Source organism: Lissotriton helveticus, chromosome 9 (assembly GCF_964261635.1).
Source record: "Lissotriton helveticus chromosome 9, aLisHel1.1, whole genome shotgun sequence".
Taxonomy (NCBI): Eukaryota; Metazoa; Chordata; class Amphibia; order Caudata; family Salamandridae; genus Lissotriton; species Lissotriton helveticus.
The window spans coordinates 946913451-946935421 of NC_136070.1; the positions used below are offsets into that span (position 1 = coordinate 946913451).

At 42.7% G+C, this 21971-nt stretch overlaps 1 protein-coding gene across 1 annotated transcript in view; it reads left to right on the forward strand.

Moving 5' to 3' along the window:
* BSN (bassoon presynaptic cytomatrix protein) overlaps positions 1-21971 on the forward strand; it is a 761556-nt gene that overhangs the window by 522282 nt on the left and 217303 nt on the right. Inside the window, exon 5 of the mRNA XM_078662357.1 lies at positions 7426-7989. Within this exon, the coding sequence (XP_078518483.1) occupies positions 7426-7989 (564 nt within the window). The remainder of the gene's footprint in view (positions 1-7425; positions 7990-21971) is intronic.

The following is a 21971-nucleotide window of genomic DNA, read 5'->3' on the forward strand; positions in this document are numbered from 1 at the left end:
GGCGTGCTGTGCTTGTGACGGAGTGGTTCCGTCATGGCCCCGCCCGCTCAATAGAACGCGCTGCGCAGGCGCGGAATTGCGGCAGCGTGGGCGGGGTGGCGCGCCGTGACGGAACCACTCCGTCACCAGCACAGTGCGTCCGTGGCTGGTGACGGAGTTGTTCCGTCACCAGCACACAAGGGGTAAAAGGACCAAGCAGGATGTTTGCATTGCTCTCATTTTTTTTTTTAAATATCTTTAATTGCATTTTGTCAAACATACAGATTACAACTGAATGAAAGCAGGGGGAAAAGGGAAGGGAAGGAACGGGGAAGAAAAGAGGAGCGGTCAGGGGAGAGAGAATCTTGGTGAGCTAGGGAACAAATAACCATTACATTGTGCAATAATGGATTCAACTTCTTCTGTCTGAATATTTGCAGACTGTGATTAATATTCATTCTATGCAGCAAGTAACTGAACACAGATCGCATTCCTTTTGTATTATACACAAATTAGTTATCGGAACCAAATCGCGCTTTAGCGTCCAAGCGGATATAAGAAAGATAGCCATCCTTTCTCGATGTTACACATAAATGCCTGTACCTAGTTATCCAGTTTGGTATAGAAATTGAGGCAAAATCAGATACAATTTTTTAAATCCTAGAATCAAACGTAAAAACAAACAATGAAAATCATCGTCAGATTGTCGCACCCGGGTCAGAATATGCATAGGAAATGTGCTGCCATCTCAACCGCACTGTATTAGATATACTACCTTGCCCTCCTGGTGATGGCAGGCATAAACGGCTGGGTCTGCCCCTCCCTTTCTTGTGCATATTCCATGCATGGCCACCTCTCCCACATCAGTCCTCAGTTGCACTCAGGTCAGGGGAGCTATGCGTTCGGGAGCCAGTATCTTCATCTCGTCTTCCATCCCTTTGTGGGGGGCTACTCCCTGCCTCTCCATCTGCATGTGCTGCATACCCAAGTATAGTGTCCCAGAGCTGTGCAATAGGGTATTTATGTTGCCCTGCTATTTCCTCCCTGTGCAATGATGTGCTTTCCGCACGCGCCCATACAACAAGTGAATTTTACCAGCTGGCAACTGCTGGAGGGTTCGGTATGTTCCATCTTTTAGTTATCAGCCTTTTAGCTACGATGAGGCCCAGGTCGATAAACCTGGAGTGACCTTGTGTTTCTTGGGTCTGGGGTAAGACCCTAGTACGTACAACTCCCATATATGTGGTAGTGTTCTTGCAGTGCATGCTGCGACTGCCACACTAATTTCCTGCCAATATGCGTGCAAAGCGGTGCAGGACCACAGTATGTGGAGAAAGTCTGCATCCACCTGCAGACAGCGGGGGCATGCTGAGTCAGCCCTATGAAAATATTTATGTAATTTGTTTGGAGAAAGATACGCTCTATGTATGATATATGTCTGTATAAGCCTAAATCTGGAATTCCGTGGTATATACGTGGCGGTGGCTAATATCATGTCCCATTCGCGGTCTGTCCATGGGCAGCCCCTGTCCGTTTCCCATTTTGAGCGATGGGACGTCTGAGTTTGTGTTGTGTGGATAAGTAGCGCCCCCGCCAACGAGTGTATCAGGTGGGACCCATTGCCCATGACATGTAAATATTGCAGTATGTATCTCTGGCTCGGTGCTAATGTCACCCCATGCTGCTGTAAGTGATTGTGTGATGGAGTTATGTAATAAGAATTGACCTGCTGGTAAATTATAGACCTCTGCCAGGTCTTTGATAAGTGTCAGGGCGCCCTCTATGTGAAGATCGCCCAGCGTGTGTAAGTCCGCCACGTGCCAGCATGCCAGTGCCCTATTAGAGATGCTCGCCCTGCCTCTAGGCATTCCCAGAAGTGCCAATGACGGGGCATAGGGAACCGTGGTCCTGGTGAGAATTGGATTGCTCTCAATATAGCGTATGTACCCTGGGGATCCCCTTCAGCACCTCCAGGCCCATTGGCCTGTAAGTATCTGTCACTGAGTTCGCCATGTCTAGCATGGGGAGCGGTTTAGCAAACTTGTGCATGTTGCCCAGTCTTCGTGGGACTTTGTCTTTGACCATTATTACAGCTGTTGTTCAAGCGTAGTCTAGCAGGAGTAAGGACCTTTCCTTTCTTATTTGTCACTCCTCGTCCTGCTGAACCTCTCCATGTGGTTGCATGAGCAGCCGAGGCCGCATTCAAATGCTCTGTCTATAAATATCAGGATTCTGAATGTCAGATATATTGGGTCTTTCAATTAAGTCCCAGCGTAACAGAGACCGGCCTTCTTGTAACATGTATGGGGCAGGTATTTATCTCAGTATTCTGTTACTGAGTATCACTGGTGTCTCCACCATCAGCTTGCAGGACGTATGCAGATTGCTTCTGCAGAGAGAAATATCCAACAAACAAGAGTATGTAGCTCCTTGATAACTTCACCCAGTTAGGAGACCAGTAAAAGGGAGGCATCACATAGTCCAGCAATGAACCACCTGCAGGGTCCATTCTAAATTTGATGGATCAATGCAGCCTTCCTGGTCGAGGTCAAAATTCTTATTGTGGTGAGGGCATCATGTCCATCCCTGTCCCCTGTGCACCACAAGATTCCTCATTTCCTCCTCTGGGGGGCAGGCCAGGCCAGGCTCACAGTCAGCCTCAACCTACTTCTACATGTGTGGCGTTTCTCTTCCCTGAATGTGCCTCAAATCAGCAGAGGCTAAGGCTTATCCAAGGGGAGAGTAGAGCAATGGTAGGGTGTCCATAGTTGTTGCCCCTTGAGGATTTGTCCCAAAGGCTGCTCTATCACCTCTCACAATGCGCCCCTCTCTGGATATTGGAGATTAATAGAGTTTGCCCCTCCAGCGACTGGACAGAAACAGATAGGGGACCATAGGGGCGACAGGTATCTATGTCATCTGCCCGCTGCTAACCATCTCACTTCAAAGCCCCAGCTGCCTCTCCAAATCCTCAGCTTCTCCGAAGCCCCTCAATTGCCCCAGACCCCACATCCCGGGCAACCCACATCTGCCTGTCTCCCTCTGGACGAGGCAAGCCTCTCAGCAAAAGCCTGGTGTCATGAGATCTTCCATGGCCCAGGCTCCTATCTTCTGCCCCTCAGTATCCAGATTTAAAAGGATATCAGATGCCAACTTGAAAGAGCTAGAGAATGTCAACCACCATCTTGCATACCAACCACTCCCCCTTCATCAGATTGCTGATGAAAAAAAAGAATCTTCATCCTTTAGCTACAGCCAATTAATGACCCATCCCCAATGGCCCATTCTTGAGAATAAATGTTTGTATTGAAAGAGAACTGGCCATTCTATGGATTGTATCACTCTCTGGCTGTTTAGTAGGTCTCCTGTTTAAATTGTGTGTCTAAGCTTTCCTGTAAAGTAACTGTGAGGTAGTTCCCGTTATCTGCTGACTATTCTTAGTTATTGAATGGGGTGCCAAATCAGCCCCCGCCTCAACCTTTTTTATCTTATTTGTCTAGATATCACACCTTCTTTGCTGCTTTTGCACCGCACCCCTCTGGACAAGCATAAGCATCAGGTTTACAAATAATGAAATATTTCATTATTGTTATATTTAAGTATGTTAGGCAAGAGCCAGATTGTTGAGTTTTCATTTTCTTCTTCGGGCCTTTTTTAAAAATCTGTGCACAGTAGCAACAAGCAGCTCCAGTTTTTTTTCTATCTACTGGAGGTTTTCCCTTTTAATTTGTTTGGTTCCACCTCCCTATGACATTGCTATTGTGTGATTTTCTTTATTTGCCTTTTTTCTCACACCCTCTCTGAATCCATATGCAAATTGCCAGCTCAATGTCTTCCCTTTTGCTCCTATCTTTATTCCCTTTCTTCTCTTCTCCTAGAAAGGCATCAGGCTCCTGCAATATTCAACAGTAGATAGAAGGCAAAGGGCATTTGCCTGAATTTAATGCCATAAAAGAGTTTATAAAGATTATGGTGACCAGTCTGTGGCAAAATGTATGCAAACCTCTCAATTGAGCTTCTCTACTGGATTTCCCTTGCCCATTTCCTCTTGCTTGTTTTTACCATATGTCCAATATGTCAAAATCGGAATAGAGCACAATGTGAAAGTCTATTGATGACACCAATGCCCACTTCCAATCGTTACTGAATTCTACAAACTGCCTGCCTATCCGTCCATTCGGTAAATGCATCGAAAATGTTACCTTATTTAGGACTGGTCTTGGGGTCCATATCCGCACATCTCTTTCTGAGGACCACCATAAAAAACATGCCAATCCCTTGAAGGAAAATACATTTGGTGGATCTCATGTAGAGGGAGAACAGTCCCCGTGTGTCGGGGCCATTGATATTTTGTTTTACAGAAATAAACCCCAGCTTAAGGGATTTTCTGTGCATAACTAATGCCAACTGGCCACTATGACATGGTGGCCGACCAGCAGCACTTTCAGACGAAAGTGCTTCTGCTGCAGGAGAAAATTTGCCAAAATGAACCTTGCTGTCACGCTGGGAATAATTAAATATGACATGCATTCTAGACTGACTGGGCCGAGACAAGGATCTCCGATGCACACGTCAACAACTAACTGAGGGTCTCCGATACACATGTCAATAACTACCTGAGACACTGAGATAGAACTGAAAAGGTGGATTCAATATGTCTTTCTATAGATAATCACAATTTTTGGTTTGTGTTGCTTGTTCCTCTAGATTCAGTATCATTCAGTTAAATGTGTTCCTGAAAGAACCCAAAAGAACTATATAGTTGTACTGTAATTAAATCACAGCTACAATTTTGTAAATTTCTAAACCTGAAAAGGTACACTGTATTTTTCTGTAGGATACTTTCTTGTCTTCAGAGTTTATTAGAATGATAGCATATGTTTAGGTTAGGTAATGCCCCAGTGCCAGTTCGGGAAATGTCCCCATTCCATAGTAAGTAGCATATACAGGTAGGGCCTGATGTACAAAGCAATTTTGCCGTCACAAAGCCTGCGATATGCAAAATCACAGGATTACGACAGCAAATTCGCTATTTATCATTTGGTAAACCCATATTACGGTTTGGTGTCAAGGTAATAAATAGCAAAATGGTTTGGGAACCTATAACCAATCGCTGATTGGAAGTGGCTTATTTAGGGCGTCCCTTTCAGATATCGATTTGTTATAGAATGTATCAATGATTTGTAACTGTAATCCTATCACAAAACATTGGAAAGCAATCAACTCCCAAGTTTAGGCGATATTAAACTCACAAAAGTGAAGGGGGTCCCTTGAGAACCCTTACTATTTGTAAATGTGAAAAAAACCGTTAATGGGGAGGAGGCAGTAGTCCAGGTGACCACTGCCAACTCTCAAGCAAACTTTAAAAAAAGAATAGAACTGCATTTAACATTGCTCCAAACACTATTCACAATTGGGATTGGTCGAAGATTGTTTTTCTGTTTTGTAGGCCTTTTCCAGATTGGTCAATGGCCCCCTTGGCTGACCTCCGAAGTAAGTGGGAGGCAGATGCTGGCTGCCACATTACACAGAAATAATGGAAAAGATCACTTGCACACCCGCATAGCTTCTCAGGAATACCAGATTTGTGTACATTTGACATAACATACTCCATCAAGCTTATTTAACCCTGGCATGGTGCTTAAAAATTGACACTACTGCTTCTTCTGACTGCCCAGGCTGCCATAATCCGAATACAGATATGATACACATGTTGTAGGACTGCCAAATCGGCAGGACATTCTGCGACGCAATATGCACCCTTCTCACGTCTACCACTGCCTACTGAGAGTTAAACAATTTAGAGTGCTGTAATCTTGGACTATACAAGCGTCCTAAATCTGGTAGGACGATAATCTGATTCTTGGACTTCACCTTCCTTATAGTTAGGCACTCAATCACAATGAGATGCAAGGCCTCAACCCCTATCCAGCATAGCCCACTGGCATGCTGGGGTGGTCAGATGGGCCAATGCGGAATCTGTATCTCTGCAGTGGGAAGAGGCAAGGGGACCCTGCAAACATCCTATTGCTACCTTGTTGTGGGAGGAGTAGAGTTTCTACTTCAAAGACTGCCTCAAGCACACTAGACCACGATAAATAGAATAGGCGGTGCTAGCACATCACTGTTGCAAGTGATATTGTACCACAGAATCTAATTTGTAATTTAAGCTCTAGGTGAGCTCCCTGACAGGTGGGGCCAAGACTAACGACTACTGCATCTTTCACTTTGATCAATACTTGTCCTCCTTAATACTGCCTATGATATATGAATAAGTTTGCTGCTGTTTTAGAGTGTTATCTTTTCATTATAGTATTACCATGATGTAGAATGTTTCATGCATTCAAAATGTTAAAGTTATACTATTATTTGTTAATCAACTAATGCTGTTGACTTGAAGGATCCTTTTGCCCACGTATCACACTAAGGGCCTCAGTAGGATGTCGGTCGGAAAGCCTCTGACCGACATCCCTGGTTTGATTACCAACTGCCTAATTACAATGTAGGTGAACTGGCCAGTCATTCCAGCTGGCTTCCGACATGCTCCCGGAAACTGCAGCATAATCCCTGCGGATGGCGTTTCCCCTTTGGGATTATGATGTTGGTTTCGGACAGGCTTTCCATATCGGGCTTTCAGACATGCAAAGCCTTTAGAAAAGTGACTTCTCCCTGAGGCTTCTGGTTGGGGGCAGCAGGGGCACCCTTAGTTCCCTCTTGTTGATCCCTGCACCTGTGCCTGCCACACAGCGGAGGGATTTACACCAACTCCGATTTCTCTATGGGAGCTTGTGCTGCTGGAGGAAACCACACCAAAACGGTGTCACCCGATATCGTAATTAGGGCCTAAAATGTTTATCAAGACACTCTACATGACAGGCATGGTGCTATGATGTATTACATGTATGTTGAGGTAAGAAGCAAGTATTAGAAAAAAGTCAACACAATTTGTTAAAAAATAGGACTGCATTTAAAAAGAAAAGTTTTCTTTATTTAAATACGATCCCAGACATGGTGGCCTACTGACTAACTGTGATGGCGTCATCATGATATTAATGAGGAAGGTCGGATAGTTAGACACTACGATGTGTATTATTTGGACTTACGTATTTGTACATAGGTTGATTCGCAAAATAGTGTTCCATTTGCAAAACGTCCATTATCAATTTGGAAAATTATATTTTGTGAATGGAAATGTACATTGGGACCATAATCTAGTAAATTAGAAGTATGGAAACCTTACAATCCTATGAGTTGAGCCTACGACCATCAAATATCACTATGTTAGACAGCAGAGTTTACCCCTCTAGAACAAAATTATTATATTGAGTTGTGCTTAACGTGTATGTTTCACCATGAACTAAGGGTAATATAAAAAGATTAACAGGGACAATAAGAGACTAGATTCTATGATGTTAACAAGACTTGTGTGTTTTCTTTATTTTGCAGAAAAATGAATGGCTATGTTTGAACTGCCAAACTCAGAGGTTGCTAGAGGGAAGTCTGGGAGATGCCCCTCCATCTGTTTCTGTGCCTAATCTAAAACAGCAGCCGACAGGACCAACAAGGCATCCCGCCAGCGGAACTCCCACAGGATCACCTCGTCATCAACCTGTGACAACATCCACTGGTTCGACCCAGCACCAACCCGGAAAACCTCACACGGGCTCACCACGGCATCAGCCTGGTGAAACTAGTTTGCCGCAGCAGCAGCATAGAGTGCTCCCTCAGACACCTATAACAAGTCATCAGCTGGAGTCATCACAAGCCAGGAACTATTTGCAATCAGACAATCTCAGGGCTTCTGAACAGACTACAACTCAGCCACCAGTCAGCACGCATAGTAAACAACCAACAGATTTTGATGATACACTACGGTCAAAATCACTTGCAGAGTCTCCAAAGTTGTCTAAATCTTTAATGCCAAAAGGAAAAAGCTCTGGAACTAAAAAGGAGACAACAATTAAGGAAAGCAAAACAGCGCCTGATATTTACAAAGTGAAGGACAAAGAGGTATGCTTTTATCATGTTGTATCATAAAAACTGTATCTCTAAATTCAGCATTTCTAGTCCAGTGGTTACAATGACAGTGTGTGGTATGATTGTAACTTTTTAATATATTTCCACAGATTAGAAAGCCTAGCAAATCACTCATTTTAAGTTGGGTTCGCAAATTGCATTGGTAAATGTCAGGAAACGCCTGATTAATAGGAATGTCATGAATCAGAAAATTCTCTGTATCTCCCACCCTGCCCTCGATGTTTTCTATATTATGAACACCAGAGAGCCCTGGGGGAGAAAAAAGAATGGGAAAGAGAAAGAAAAACGCGATCTAAAAGAACAGATTTCTGCTTAGACCAATTGGGATCATTTCCCTTAGATTTATTGCTCACCACCTCCGATTGTAGAACACAAATGACTACATTTATATTTATAAATTATATATGCTTGAAAATAGCAACCAAGTTCAAATCCCATTCATGTCATGAGAAACGTCATGAGATTACATCTGCCATGTTGTATGAGAGTATCCAACCTTTCCTGTCTCTGTACGCTGCACATCCTGACTCGAAATAGCGTCATGTATCAAATATAGTAAGAATAATTGTTTAGTGCTGATTAGATATCTAAAGAGTGCTTCGACTTAAGAAAGTCTAGCAGAATAAAACATAATCACTATGAGCAACTGTTCTTCCTATTCCATCTGAAGCGATTAGAATCCTTAACCATTAAATGTTCACTCTTAACTATAGTGATGTTCATAGAGCTCACTTTAGAATCCCTAACAGTATCCCATTTCCCTCTTCCTCCCCTTGCAAGTCCCACTTAGTTTATCTGATGGACAATATGAAATCTCTTTACTAGGCAGGAAAAGTTTATATTGGTTGCAGGCTTCTAAGATCACTTCTCAGGACTATATTCTTTACGGTCAACCAAATATCATATAGTTTCCATAGACATGAGGGAATCTAATATTAATTGTACCCCTTTTTCAGGCTCCAAACAAGAGAATACCAGAGGAAGAGGAAGCATCAATCTAGTGTCGCTTAGCAGTGGTTTGTGGAAGGCAACATGAAACACTGTAGGTATCTTGATGGTGTGCTCTTCAGTTTCTAGTCAACTAAACATCATACAAATTCCTTAAACATGCGGGAATCTAATATGGCTTGTGCCTTGTATTTGCGGTCAGAACAAGAGAATAATAGAGCAGGAAGATGCATCAGTCTAGTGTTGTCTAGCACCGGATTCTGTAAGGCAACATGAGCACTGGACTCATCTTCATGGTTAATGGTGAGACCAGTTTAATTGTTGATCATAGTTATGAGAGAGAACTACTAGTCATTAGGTACTCTTTTTCACATTGGCGACACTATCTCAAGAGAGCAATTCATGAATTCACTGGATGGACAGATCACAAGAATCTGTTATGCCTCACATCAATGAAGTTTGCTATAGTATGTCATGGTTGCTGATCAGTAACCTTCTCCTGCTTCCATTACAAGATCACTTATAGACCTAAAAATTCTCATGGTAAGGCGGACATCTTTTCTTGTCGACCTGTAGAGAGGATAGTAAGGCACCAGCAATTAACATTCTGAGTATCTCTATATTACAGAACATAGGGCCACATGTACTAACATTTCCGTTTGCAAAATCCTATTAGCCCGATTCGCTATTAAGAAATCGCAAATAGCTATATACAGCAGTGTGTTTTACATGGTTTGCGATTACTAATGGGTTGCAATTGACTTACCTCCTTAATATTCATGAGGTAGATCGCAATTTGTCACTCATTGGAAAACTCTAAAAACACTGGGATGATGGCCTGCTGGGGACAGCAGGCAACCTTCTCTGTTTCTACTTTTAAATAAAGCAAAGTTTTCTTTTGCAAATTCAGCACATTTTCCTTTAACACCTTGCGCGCTATCGTTTTTCCCGCTGTGCGCTGACTTTTGCGGAAGTCCGCGTTACATGACGAGCTGAGCTCGTCATGAGCGTGCGAGAGGCGTAACTCATGACTAGCTGAGCTCGTCTTGAGCGTAGAAGGGGTTAAGGAAAATAGGATGTGTTTCAAAAAGAAAAATGAAAAGTTTTCTTTTCATTTTTTAAGAGTAGTCAGTGGCCCATAGCGTTTTCTCATACATTCACAAAGGGGAAGGGGTCCCTTGGGAGCCCTTTGTATTTGCAAATGAAAAAGCGAATATTTTGCAGCCGCATTTTGGTCGCAAAACATTAATACATAGCACTGCGAGTCGTTATTAGGAAGGGACGCCCTTAACACGCCCCTTCCTAATACTGAATCTCTAACCTATTTTGCGATTTGGTAATAAGTTACCGAAATGCAAAATAGGTTTTGGTACATAGAAAAAGGCTTTTTACTGGTCGCTAACAGCCCAGTTCTGTGAATCGGGATATTTGCAACTGAGAAAAAGCTACGTACATGTGGCCCATAGACGCAAAGGAGAGAGTCAGGTCCACTACAAGGGGATAGACCATGAAACAGTGGGAGGAAGTTTACAGAAATCAGGGTGAATATGGGAAGAATACATTTCCCATATTCCTTGGAACATAATAGGAGACCTGGCTAAAAGATGTATTGGAAACTGTAGAAGACCGGTTGTGGAAACTGAGAGCAAAAATTAGCCCGTTAACCCACCAGTATTGTCATTTTCATGTTAGGAAGCACACGTCTGGTGCGGCATGGTCAGCAGGGCTATTTAAGCCTGAGGCATGGGGCTCATTACAGCTCAGCCTGCAAGGAGTACGTATTAGCACAGTGAATTATTGTCTATTTGTTTGGATACTTCCAGTGATACACTTTCCTTACTGTTACATGTTCTTTTACCATCTAGACCCCATTACTTCCTTAGCCTGTCTATTCTTCTGACAATCTGAAGTTTGAGATAAGTGGCACATGTGTGTCTCTCTCTTCTCCGACTTTTACCCTCATTAACTCCGATTGTTGCGCCTGCGCATTTTGCCATCAGTACAGAGTGGCCGTGAGGTTGGAGTTTCCCAACCGCAAAGTAGCTCCCAAATCCAAGCTTGACACCCAGCCAGGAATGCCTTCGTCACAATCTTGTTACATATTTATCAGAACCACAGTACGTACATACATTGATTGTATGCCTATGTTCCCTTTCTTCCTTAGATAGGGTGGACATAAAGTTCCCATCTGTATAGACTTGGACAAAGGGAGTTTAGCTGCTTCTGATGTTAGTTGAGTATGTGAGCTTTCACATATCCTATAACTTAACTCTGAGTGTTTCTTTTTGCCCTTTCTTTCTACCATCTGATGATTAATTTGTAACACTAAAATAATTTCTCCTAATTGGTAAGACTATAAGTAACTTGAGTCACTGTGTTCCTTCGGTTCTTTTTTTTAAATTATTTAATCTTTTTATTAAACAGTGGCTCAGGACATGTTTTACACATATAAAACAGAGAATAGACATACTTCAGTACTGTAATTCCTTACTTCTTAGATAAATATCATCTCAGGCAGCCAACCTCACCCAGGACCACCCGGGTTACTAATACTCACATTCTCTCTTCTTCACTATTCCTACCCTTCCAATACCCCTATATGTCTTCCAGCTACCCCAGATTGTACCCCATTTTTGTGGACATCCTCTGGCTTGATAGACTACCTTCTCTGCTCCCGAGCACCAGTCTAAGTCATTTTCCCATTCCCGCAGATCTGGGATCCGACTTGCTCCCCACTTTTTTGGCTCTGTTTCTTTTAGTGACCATTGGTGCCCGTTTCAGCCATCCTCCGTTCTTTTTTTCTGTAACCCTTTCAGTCTTCAGTTCCAAATGCTGAAATCGATTCAAATAAAGTACGAGCTCTTTATTACCTTGGTTTAAAATTTGTAAGAGTAAGCTAATGCATTTGCAAATGACCTCCTATCCAATATACAACAGATTTTGTTTCTAAATATTTCAACATCATAGAGAAAAGTACTATTCTGAGCTATTAAGACGTTGATAATAACATTTCTTCTGCCAAATGTAATAGCACAAAGGCTACTATAGTTACTTACTTGTGTTGGGAAGACTGATGGTACACACAGGAAATACAGAGTTTACTGAATAATAAACGGTCCCATCTGATTAGGGATCATCAGAAAAACTCTCTGGAGACACCAGCAGAATAGGAGGGTGATTGTGGGTGATGGAACTTGAACCCCGCCTGTAGCCTGTGTGTACGCTTGTTGATTTATGTGGACATATTAAAGGGACTAGGTTTTGTCTCAGTCTTCGTTATTTTAACCACAGGTGTAACTTCCTCTGATTGTTGCAGCAAACAATGATTTTTGGTTTTAGCCTCAGCCATATTTTGCTGTATCTCACCTTTGGTGCGTCCTATCTCAACTAGGGAAGAAGCCTTTGGATCCATGACATTCAAGAGGACAGAAAACAGGGGCCTTCCACTCGTTCATGCCTCATCAGGTCTGCAGAAATGTAAGGAGTAAGGAGCATGTCCAGCTCACCCACTGCACCCGCTGTTTTCTATTTTATGAGCACCTGAGAGCCCTTGGTGGGAAAAGGGAATGGGACAGAGAAACACCAGCTGAGATAACAGCCTTCTGTTTGGACTAGTTGATGATTTTGCCTGTGGTTTAGTGATCACTGCCTCTGAACTTAGAACATAGATGTTGAGATTTATAATTATAATTATAATGTAGAATCTTTCTAAATATTTATGGATCACATTTATACCTTTTCATTAAATGGTTTTTGGGCTGATTTAGAGTTAGGTGGGGGTTGTACTCCATCACAAAGATGATAGAATACCCTCTTTGTCAAACTGAAAGTCTATCCCCCTGATTTACAGAAGGACAGTCCTTAAGTATGTCAGCCATGGAGACTACTCTAATTTAGAGTGGATGGTCAAATGTCCATTTCTCACAATCTGTTACAGCCGGGTAAACCCTGGTGCTAAGGAGCAACGAAAATTGCAAAATGATCATCATACCATGGGAGGTAACTTACATTGGTGTGAGAGTTATTCATTTTTGTATTTTAAAAGACAAAATTTTGCTTTGGAATTTAGTTTTTGAAAATACTAAAACATTTTAAAAGTTGGACAGATGCTACAATCGTGTTGACTGAACGATCCATCAAAATGTCAATACATTGACAGGAACAAAATTACATGTTAATAGATGTCCGTTGGGCAAAATTTCTAAATTTGGAGTACAGTTACTCTGTCGGGACAATAGAATATTTACTGCATTGATAAGGTAAATAACGTACTGCGATATCTAAATCTGGCCCTTTGTCATCAACTAGTATTGAACTGAATAATAATATGTGAGATCATTATTATTGGTAAATGTGTGCACATAAATCAAATGCTCATACATAAAAGGATATACTGAATCTAAGGAGTTAAAAGTTCATAGGAAACAATTGCTTCACAAGGGTCTATAATCCAGTCCAGCTAAATTCATAATGAAAAGCAAACAAACATGTAAGTACCAATCCTTGTGTTCCAAGTTTATGAATACCAACTTTAATTTACTGCTTCAGCATACAACATACCTTGGTATGTGAACAGCCAAGGGTTCCAAACAAGTTCAAAACAGACTTAGGTACAACAAGTTAAAAAAATCTTGACGGTGAAGGAGAACCAAAACAAACAGAAAGGATTCATTCACCATACTGGCATCCATGTACCCTCGAAAATGACTACCAAGTTCAAATTTCGGGAGATGTTGTCAGATTAAATCTACCATGTTAGATAAGGATAACTCAACCTTTCCATCTTGAGTGGGCATAAAGTCATATATTGGCTACATCAAGAATAAGGCATGAGTAATTGATGAACAGATATAAAAATAATGTAGTTAGATATCTAAATGTAGCATAATAACATATATTTATTGAGAGCAACTGATCTTCAAACTCCTTCTGTAGCAATTAGCACCCATAACCATACCGCTTTTACCTCATTTGACGGTTATTTATATTATTTTTAAGTAGCTGTTATTCTTTTCAAATGCAGTAATCTTTTGCCATTTATTGAAGTATGTTTTTAATTTTCAGTTTCATTACAATAAATTACCCCAGGACTACGTTTTTTGACATGTTGATCAATGACCTGAGGTTCGTTATTCCTACATTAAAATGCAGTGTTAATACTCTAACTTCCCAATTCCATGACTAAGGCAGTTATTAAAACTTTTATTTATTCATGATCTTATAGTTATTATAATCTTTAAAGAATAGAAGAAACCACCTTCTAATTTTCCACAGGTAACTGTGCACTTATTAAATTAAAAGGGTACGAAAATAGAACTGGACTCACAGAAGCTGAAACAAAAGCATTCCCCGTCAACTAGGATTCTGGGAATTTACCTTATACTTAGTAAAATAACACGTAAAACAAATGAGTATAGATTGTATTTGCATGAAAACATTACATACTCCTATGAACACCTTGGCATTCCCTGTCATTACTTTTGGTAGTGCATTATCGTTTTCTACTGTGTTTTGATTTTGGATTGTTGGACTTAATATGTAGCCCTGTCCGAATTTAGAAGTCGTCAGTACCAGCCGTGGCCGCTGCAGGTAAGAGCGGTGGGGCCAGGTTGGGAGGGGAGGGGGGGAGGGGATTTCGAGAGAAGACCACAAGGGAAAATTAAATAAATAAAGTCAGTACAGGAAGAAAAGATGCTTTGTTTTTCCTTCAGCCCTTGGCTGGTTGAAACAGGAATGATCTCCACTTGATCGCCTCTCTGTATTTGCATTCAAATACACTCTCCTGAACATTCAAATGTACTCTGTGCACCTTGCGGAAAACATTTCCCTTATACAGACAGAGGGCCGGATTACGAGTTTAGCAGATGGAGGCCATTCACCAAAAAGGAGCAGATGTCCCATCCACCTTACTTAGAGCACATAGACATCAATGCACTGTAAACAGGCCACATCCGCATAGCTGCAAATCTGATTTGAATGTGTTTCTTTTTAACAAAGCCAATGGTGTTTATCTTAAAATACTACATTTGTAAGTTTATAATTATTTTCTTTACTTCTTACTACTGACAAACAAATGGTATTATATATATATTTTTCAATAATCATTTACCTGTATGAAAAAAAAATGTTTGCAGGCTAACTGTCCTGAAATATCTGTCAGAAAGCACTAACCTTGTACTTTGGGTCCACTGGGAGCGATGCATTCTTTTATCCTTGCTGCATCCACCATCAGTCCACACAGTAAGATTGATAGTGAAAACAGGAAAGGGAGAATGGGATAAGAGGTAAAACAGAGACACCGGACCTCACTGATTCATCACTCTGCAGGTCAAGGCAGTGCTCAATTTGTAAAAAAACAAAAAAAAAAGTGCCTCGGCCCTCTTCAGGAGGCCACCGCAGTTTGCACCTCACATTGCCACTATACTTACACAACTGCTATCACACTTCTACAAGTGTGGCAATTCGGACTGCTCGAGGCCCCCAAAGCTTCAAGAATGGCTTGGATGGCTGGTATTAGTTGTTTTTAATGTATATTGAATTAACATGGAACTGTTTTTCTGCTCATCTTTAAATAGGGCAAACAGCGCCACCAGGTGGCAGCTGCCATAAGTGCAGGTTCAGGCAATTAAGTGCCAGTCCAGCAATTAAGTGCAGGTGCCGAGCAGCCGAAACCACCGGCTCAAATTAAGCATTGGGTCAAGGTGAATATCGAAAGCCAAATAATTTAGCTTTAATAGTCTGTCATTACTGTGGAGCGTAGAGCACCAACAGTAGTTATCGGCATATTTCTATATAACGCACTCACAAGATTTAGTACCTCATCAGTGTTGAAGGATCTGCCATCTCTATTGATAATGCAACTAGCATCTACTTCGTGAATGTTCCTACTATGGAGATGATAGAATTAGTTTCTAACGGGCATGACTGTGCAGCTCTAAAGCAATTAACACTGCTCAGTATTACGGGATGCTTTCATCCACCTACATACATATAAATATGTCACTTAATGAACAATTCATGTACCATGCACTTAATAATTTGTAAGAATATTCAGAAGTTCTATTCACAGTCATGCTTCCCTTTCCTTCACGAGAAGTAACCCAGAGTTTTTGTAAAATATTTGCTGTTAAATCTATGCCTGTTAAATCTAATGTTAAAAACTGTTAAAACTTGTTCTTCCAACACGACTTGATTTCAGAAATACTTCCCTGATTTTAAGTTGTCATCTAGTAATCAGTCATGAGTGCTGAGTTCCCCAGATGAAAACAGAAATCCAAGCTTAAGACTGGTAGGAAAATTGGAGCACAATTTCCTACCAAGAACGCCATCTCTAAGATGGCTGCTGACATCTCCGAGCAGTGTGTGAGTTCAAGGATTCCTGGGAATTGTGGTTTCGTTGTTAGGTTAGGCACATTGTGTGTTCTCAAAAACGGTCGAAGTGCATTAAGGAAAAGTATGGGAACTGTGATGCTGCGCACAGTGGCGGGTGAATGAGAGTAGGGATTCTGTCGCTTTTTTCGGTCTTTCACCTTCAGGTAACTACATATAAAATAGTGCACAGCTTAACTAAAAAGATAAATGCAAGCTAAGTTAATCAGTGGGAAATGAATCCTGGTTGGTGCAGTGGAGAATAGTGACTTGTGTATGTTTATGGGTAAGAGGTCACAGTCTGAGATGGAAAGCACTGTGAATATTTAAGTCATTATTTGAAACTTGCATTACACACAGTATGGATAGGCTGTGCAAAAAAGTATTTCAAAAATATAGATTTGAGTCATTTCCAGATCGTAAAATGTCGGGCAATTTTTTATAACTGTCTTTTAAAAGCACACAGCTCAGCTGGTACCTCTCTTGCAATATCTCTCAAAAAGTTAAAATATGTGTATTGCAGGAAGCGTTAAGTGATTCCATCAATTAAAGCCAATACCGGCTTCCAGGCACCTTTCACATTTGCAAATTGACCCGTTGCGTACTTTTACAATTCTTTCAGCAAGCAGGCACCCTCGAAAGAAGGCTTGCTTCTTGTTTAGGTGTCTACCTTCCTTTGTTTTAACAGTACAAGAAATTCCTGCGTGACACTCATAGCTGCCAAGGTTTTAGATTGCTATGTGTGACATTTTCACAATTTTTGTTTAAATTTGAGTGACATTTCAAGGAATATTAATGACACTTTCTCGTGCGCGAAGTCAAGTAACGAAACTAGGGAAATATGTAAATATATGAAATTACACCCATTTGAGCAAGGAGAAGCTCTATATCTTGCCCCAAGAATAAATTGTCCTACATAGAATCTGGAAACCTCAGTGTTGTAAGCGTGGTCGGTCTCTGCACTTATAAGTATTGTTTGATCCTTGTCCAATCACCCGATCTTCATGTACTCAACTCTCTTACCTACAAAATTGGATTGCTTGGAAACAGGTGCCTGCCCATATTAGACGCTGTGTTTAAAACAAACAGTCACCCTCGCTTAATGATTATTAACGCACTCGGCTGCACTCACTATTGTTGCGAGGCCGCAAGCCACGGCAATGGGTCCAGACCTGACTGCTCCAGTTTCACTGCAGCGAGGTGAATGCCCGGGTCCTGTTCAGCGGCCGCAGCGGACCGGCGGCCACCCTATCATGATCATTCCTCAGCCCTCTGATGCCGCGCCGCCAGGCCATGATGATGATGGCCACTCTCTGAGACAAGTCACAGTCTCAGGTTGATGCTGTGCAGTCCGTGGTCCCGCCTGCCGGTCCAACGCCGAGGGGTTAATTATTGCCTCGAGTCGCCCTCCTGCGCAGGCAGAACTTCAGCGCTGCATCATTGATGCCAAACTAAGACATAGGTAGCGCGGCGGGTTGGACCCATGCGGCTTCTCCAACCTCATTTACTGCCTGGACGGACATGGGAGGTCACACCTGACACACCCCCCACGGAGCCACAGAGTCTGTCAGCTGCCTGGTTACTGTAACGCGGCAAAGACGACTCTGCTGGGCGGCAGGCCCCGCCTGGGTCTCTCCAGGAAGGCTACAAAGTTTTCAAAATTGTTACATTGTTGTAGCAGAGAGCTGCGCACAGCACCAGCATGATCTTGTTAGTCTGAGCCTGGCAAGTGAAGCTGCGGCCCGGGCCACCTGCGCATGGGCACACACAGCTGGGTGTCAGAGGAGCTGTCAGGCAGAGTGCCCGGTCAGTGACTAAAATGTGTGACAATGCATTTCAGTGCGGTGATGCGGGAACACCACACTGAAATGCTGAAGCATTTAAACTATCGGAATTACCGTCCCGGGACGGTTATCTTTTCATAGTAAGTAGGGAAACTGTTGTGCTTAAATTATAAAAGGATGGGCACGTCGTGCCCCTCAGATCCCCCCCCCACTACGACTACTGGTTTTCGACTGACGCAAAGCATTTCTCCAGAAGGTGCCAATATTCAGCAACCAACACCAGCCTAACCATCCTTGATATAAACTCCGCGTACATGGGTTTGGACGAATATGCCAGTGCCCACCGAGTCTTTACCAGTAAGCTACCCATTACTGTGTACAAATGTACAGTATAAAATACAATATCATTTTAAAAAACAGTCTCATGTGCTGATTGTCCTGTACTCCACTGAACAATTAGGAAGATATTCATATCACAATTAGCAGCAGAAATTAAAACAATTGTAATTAGAACAAGTATAATATGAACATTAGTAGCAATTCCCTTTAGCAGCCCTGCCAACTACCATATATTCGGCATTAGACTAGCGCATTTCAGTGTGGTGGTCCGCATCACTGCCCTTAAATTCCATTGTCATGCATTTATAGGGCCTCAGCTGTCTGCCGGAGCGCTGCTATTTAGCACCTACACTGACTGTCGAAGTGAAAGAGATGTGGCGCAGCAGCCAGGGTGCCTGACTCTGGACCACAGGGTTCACGGTTCGATCCCCAGTGCCGGCAGCAGGTTAGCCCAGCACCATGTGACTCTGGGCAATAGCTTGCTTAATCTTCCCGAGGGCCCCCACCGCCGGGACACCACTTCGGAGGTAGCTGTGCACTTTACAAATACTGGTATTTCATTTAATTTCTCAGCTTGCAGCAGGCTTGCTGGCTCAGCCTGCCGTAATCCCTGACTTCATGTCAGCAGTCTTCAGTACAATGATGTCATTTGCCCAGTCACCTAGCTCAGCCCGCAGTAATCACTGACGTCACTTCACGAGTCTTCAGTATCATAATATCCTTTGCCCAATCACCATAGTTGGGCCTGGCATAGTTTAAAGTTGTTTGGAAGCCCCTCAGCACCGTCCCAGGCCTTGCCGCAGTCCAGGAGGTCGAACACTCTGACTGACTTGTGCGGTATTGACTACACTGGACTGCAGTGCAGGGCAGGATAACTGCTAAAGCAGTCACACACCACCACTCTCAAGCCGCGGTCCGGTCCGAACCATTATACCGGCCAGGCAGTAGATGAGCGGTGTATTGCGGGTATCAGAGCGCTTTACATGAGCACCAGTTTTGTTACTGATGGATGCATTCATTAGGTCTCGCCTTCGCAGTGCGCATGCGCTACAAGGCAAAAAGACCTTTTCCCGACGCTTTGGCTTTTCAGCCAAGCACGTGCACACGTTCCATTGCCTTCAATGGCAACGCCTGCACGTCAGGAGATTCCCTTGCGGGTGCGCGCGCCACCATCTTGCAGCAATTATCGCTCCAGTGAGTGAATCGCGCCCGCTCCCTTCCTCTCCCCCTCACCGCGCGACGCGTGTGTGTTTGTGCTTGTGTTTTTTTAAGAGATTGCTTGAAGCCGCCAAAAATGCCAACAGTCAGAATTAGACGAGAGACACTATTTGAAGCAACAAATGGCTTTCCTTCGGCTTTCTCGTAATTAAAAAAAAAAAACATGTTAGATTTTCGCGATTTTTCCTAAAGATTGTGCTTCCCTGCTCGAATTTCGGCTTGTACGATACCTCACCCCATTTGGCAACGAGATGGGCTAACTGCCAGGGTGAGAGCACTCCACCCCAATTGATGACAGGCGCCACACACCAAATTGACAATCATTTGCGCAGTTTTCTACAGTGGGCGCTTTAGATATTCGCTGACTGGAACGGCAGTGTGGTTACATTTTTTTTAATATATATATTTAAACAAGAGAGCAGGCGTGTTCGGGTTGGGCAATAAGTCTTTTTTGAGCGAGAGACTTTAACCATACTCAGTTCATTCACCGCTTCCTTCGCAGAATCCCAAGTCTCCATACACCACCGTCTGCAGACAAACAACAGCCTAGCTGCGCGGTAATTTAGAATGCTTTTGTGGAAGGAAAAACTCTAGATCATAAGAAAAACGTACGTGTACAGCCCACACCGTATCTCCTCCACCAGCACATAAACAACTCAAGCCGGACAGCATAGCAGAGGTGGGAAAAGCTACTTAGGTGGTAACGCCTCGAACTGCGCCACGGCCCCGCCACCGTAATGGAAGAAGGACTTGTCCGGTCCAACCAAATTCTCTTTAACAGCGGCAATCTGCTCCGCTCGGTGTTGTGTTATTGGAGGGGGGAAGAGGGGTCATGCGCAGCTAGAAAACCCGACAACTTCTTTGAATATTACATGTCCATTTTAACACTGCGGCACGCTAGAGATATGGAATCACCAATAAATAAATATTTCTGTATTTTGAAAGTACTTCATACGTTTTCATATTTCAGCCAATCAGAGGAAAAGAAGAAGTAGAAACGTTATCTGAAGCGACTGTGGCATTCCAAGTCGTAATGGTGTGCCTTAAACTGTACTAAAATGGACGCTGTTGTTGCCCGACCTAAGACGAACGACACGCCATTGCAAGTCTGGCTTCAGTTTCTAAAATGGCAGACGGTGGAAATAGCTCCTCCAGGAGAATGTCTATGTCACAAAAGAAACCCACGTAAATGTCGCATTGCACATTAGAGGAACTGTACGGTTCATTGTAATGTAGCTGGTTGTTTTCTAGAACAAAGTATGAGCCGTGTGAAAGAAAATACAAATTTGTTTTTATGAGATTTAGAAGAGACGCCATGTTGTCAGCATCTACTACCACATCCCCTATTTTGCTGAGGTTGCGTTTAAAAAAACAAAAACTGGATTAGCGTGTACGGGACCCAATGAGCAAGCTTTGCGCGCAGCAGTCCACGTTCCCGCAGCCAATAAAAATTTAAGGAAGGTGGTGTCTATAAGCTAATACGGTAGACGAGACAACCGCCAGGCTCGGAAGAGGAAAGGTGTTTTCTGCTTATAGACTCTGCAAAGCGGTTCTTTTTGTCTTAGCCTAGCGAGCTTTTTCTACAGACATTTTTCCAGCCTCTCTATTTCAGTCAGAGCGTTTTCAAAATATTGTGATTGTATAGGGTTTAAAAAAAAAAGCAACTTTATTGATTTGAATCGCACACTTTTTAAAATAGGTATAAACGTTGAGACGCTCGTAAGGTTCACATTGTGACTGTATTTCTTTAGCATTGATGTCCGGACTTTGAAACAGGTTTTTAATTCCGTTCTTTAAGTACAAAAAATCTCTTCACCTCCTGGAATTTCAGAAGGGGGTGATTTTATAATCCTCCGCATTTTGCAGTGCGGTTTTGCGACCCCCTCCCCACCCCCTTAAACTCATCGCAGGCAATTTCAAAAGGGTGCTTTGGTAATACTTACTGTTTTAGCGCAGTGTTGTGTAAGTTTTGACTTCAAAATTATTGAAACAGATCATACCAATTCTACAGTTTAGAAAACCAAATCCAGCCTACATGTATCCGCCTGGAATTTCAGAAGGGGGTGATTTTACAATCCTCCGCATTTTGCAGTGCGGTTTTGCGACCCCCTCAAACCCCCTTAAACTCGTCGCAGGCAATTTCAAAAGGGTGCTTTGGTAGTACTTTCTGTTTTAGCGCAGTGTTGTGTAAGTTTTGACTTCTAAATTATTGAACCAGATCATAGCAATTCTACAGTTTAGAAAACCAAATCCAGCCTACATGTATGTATGTAGTATGTGCATAGCACATGCCTAGCC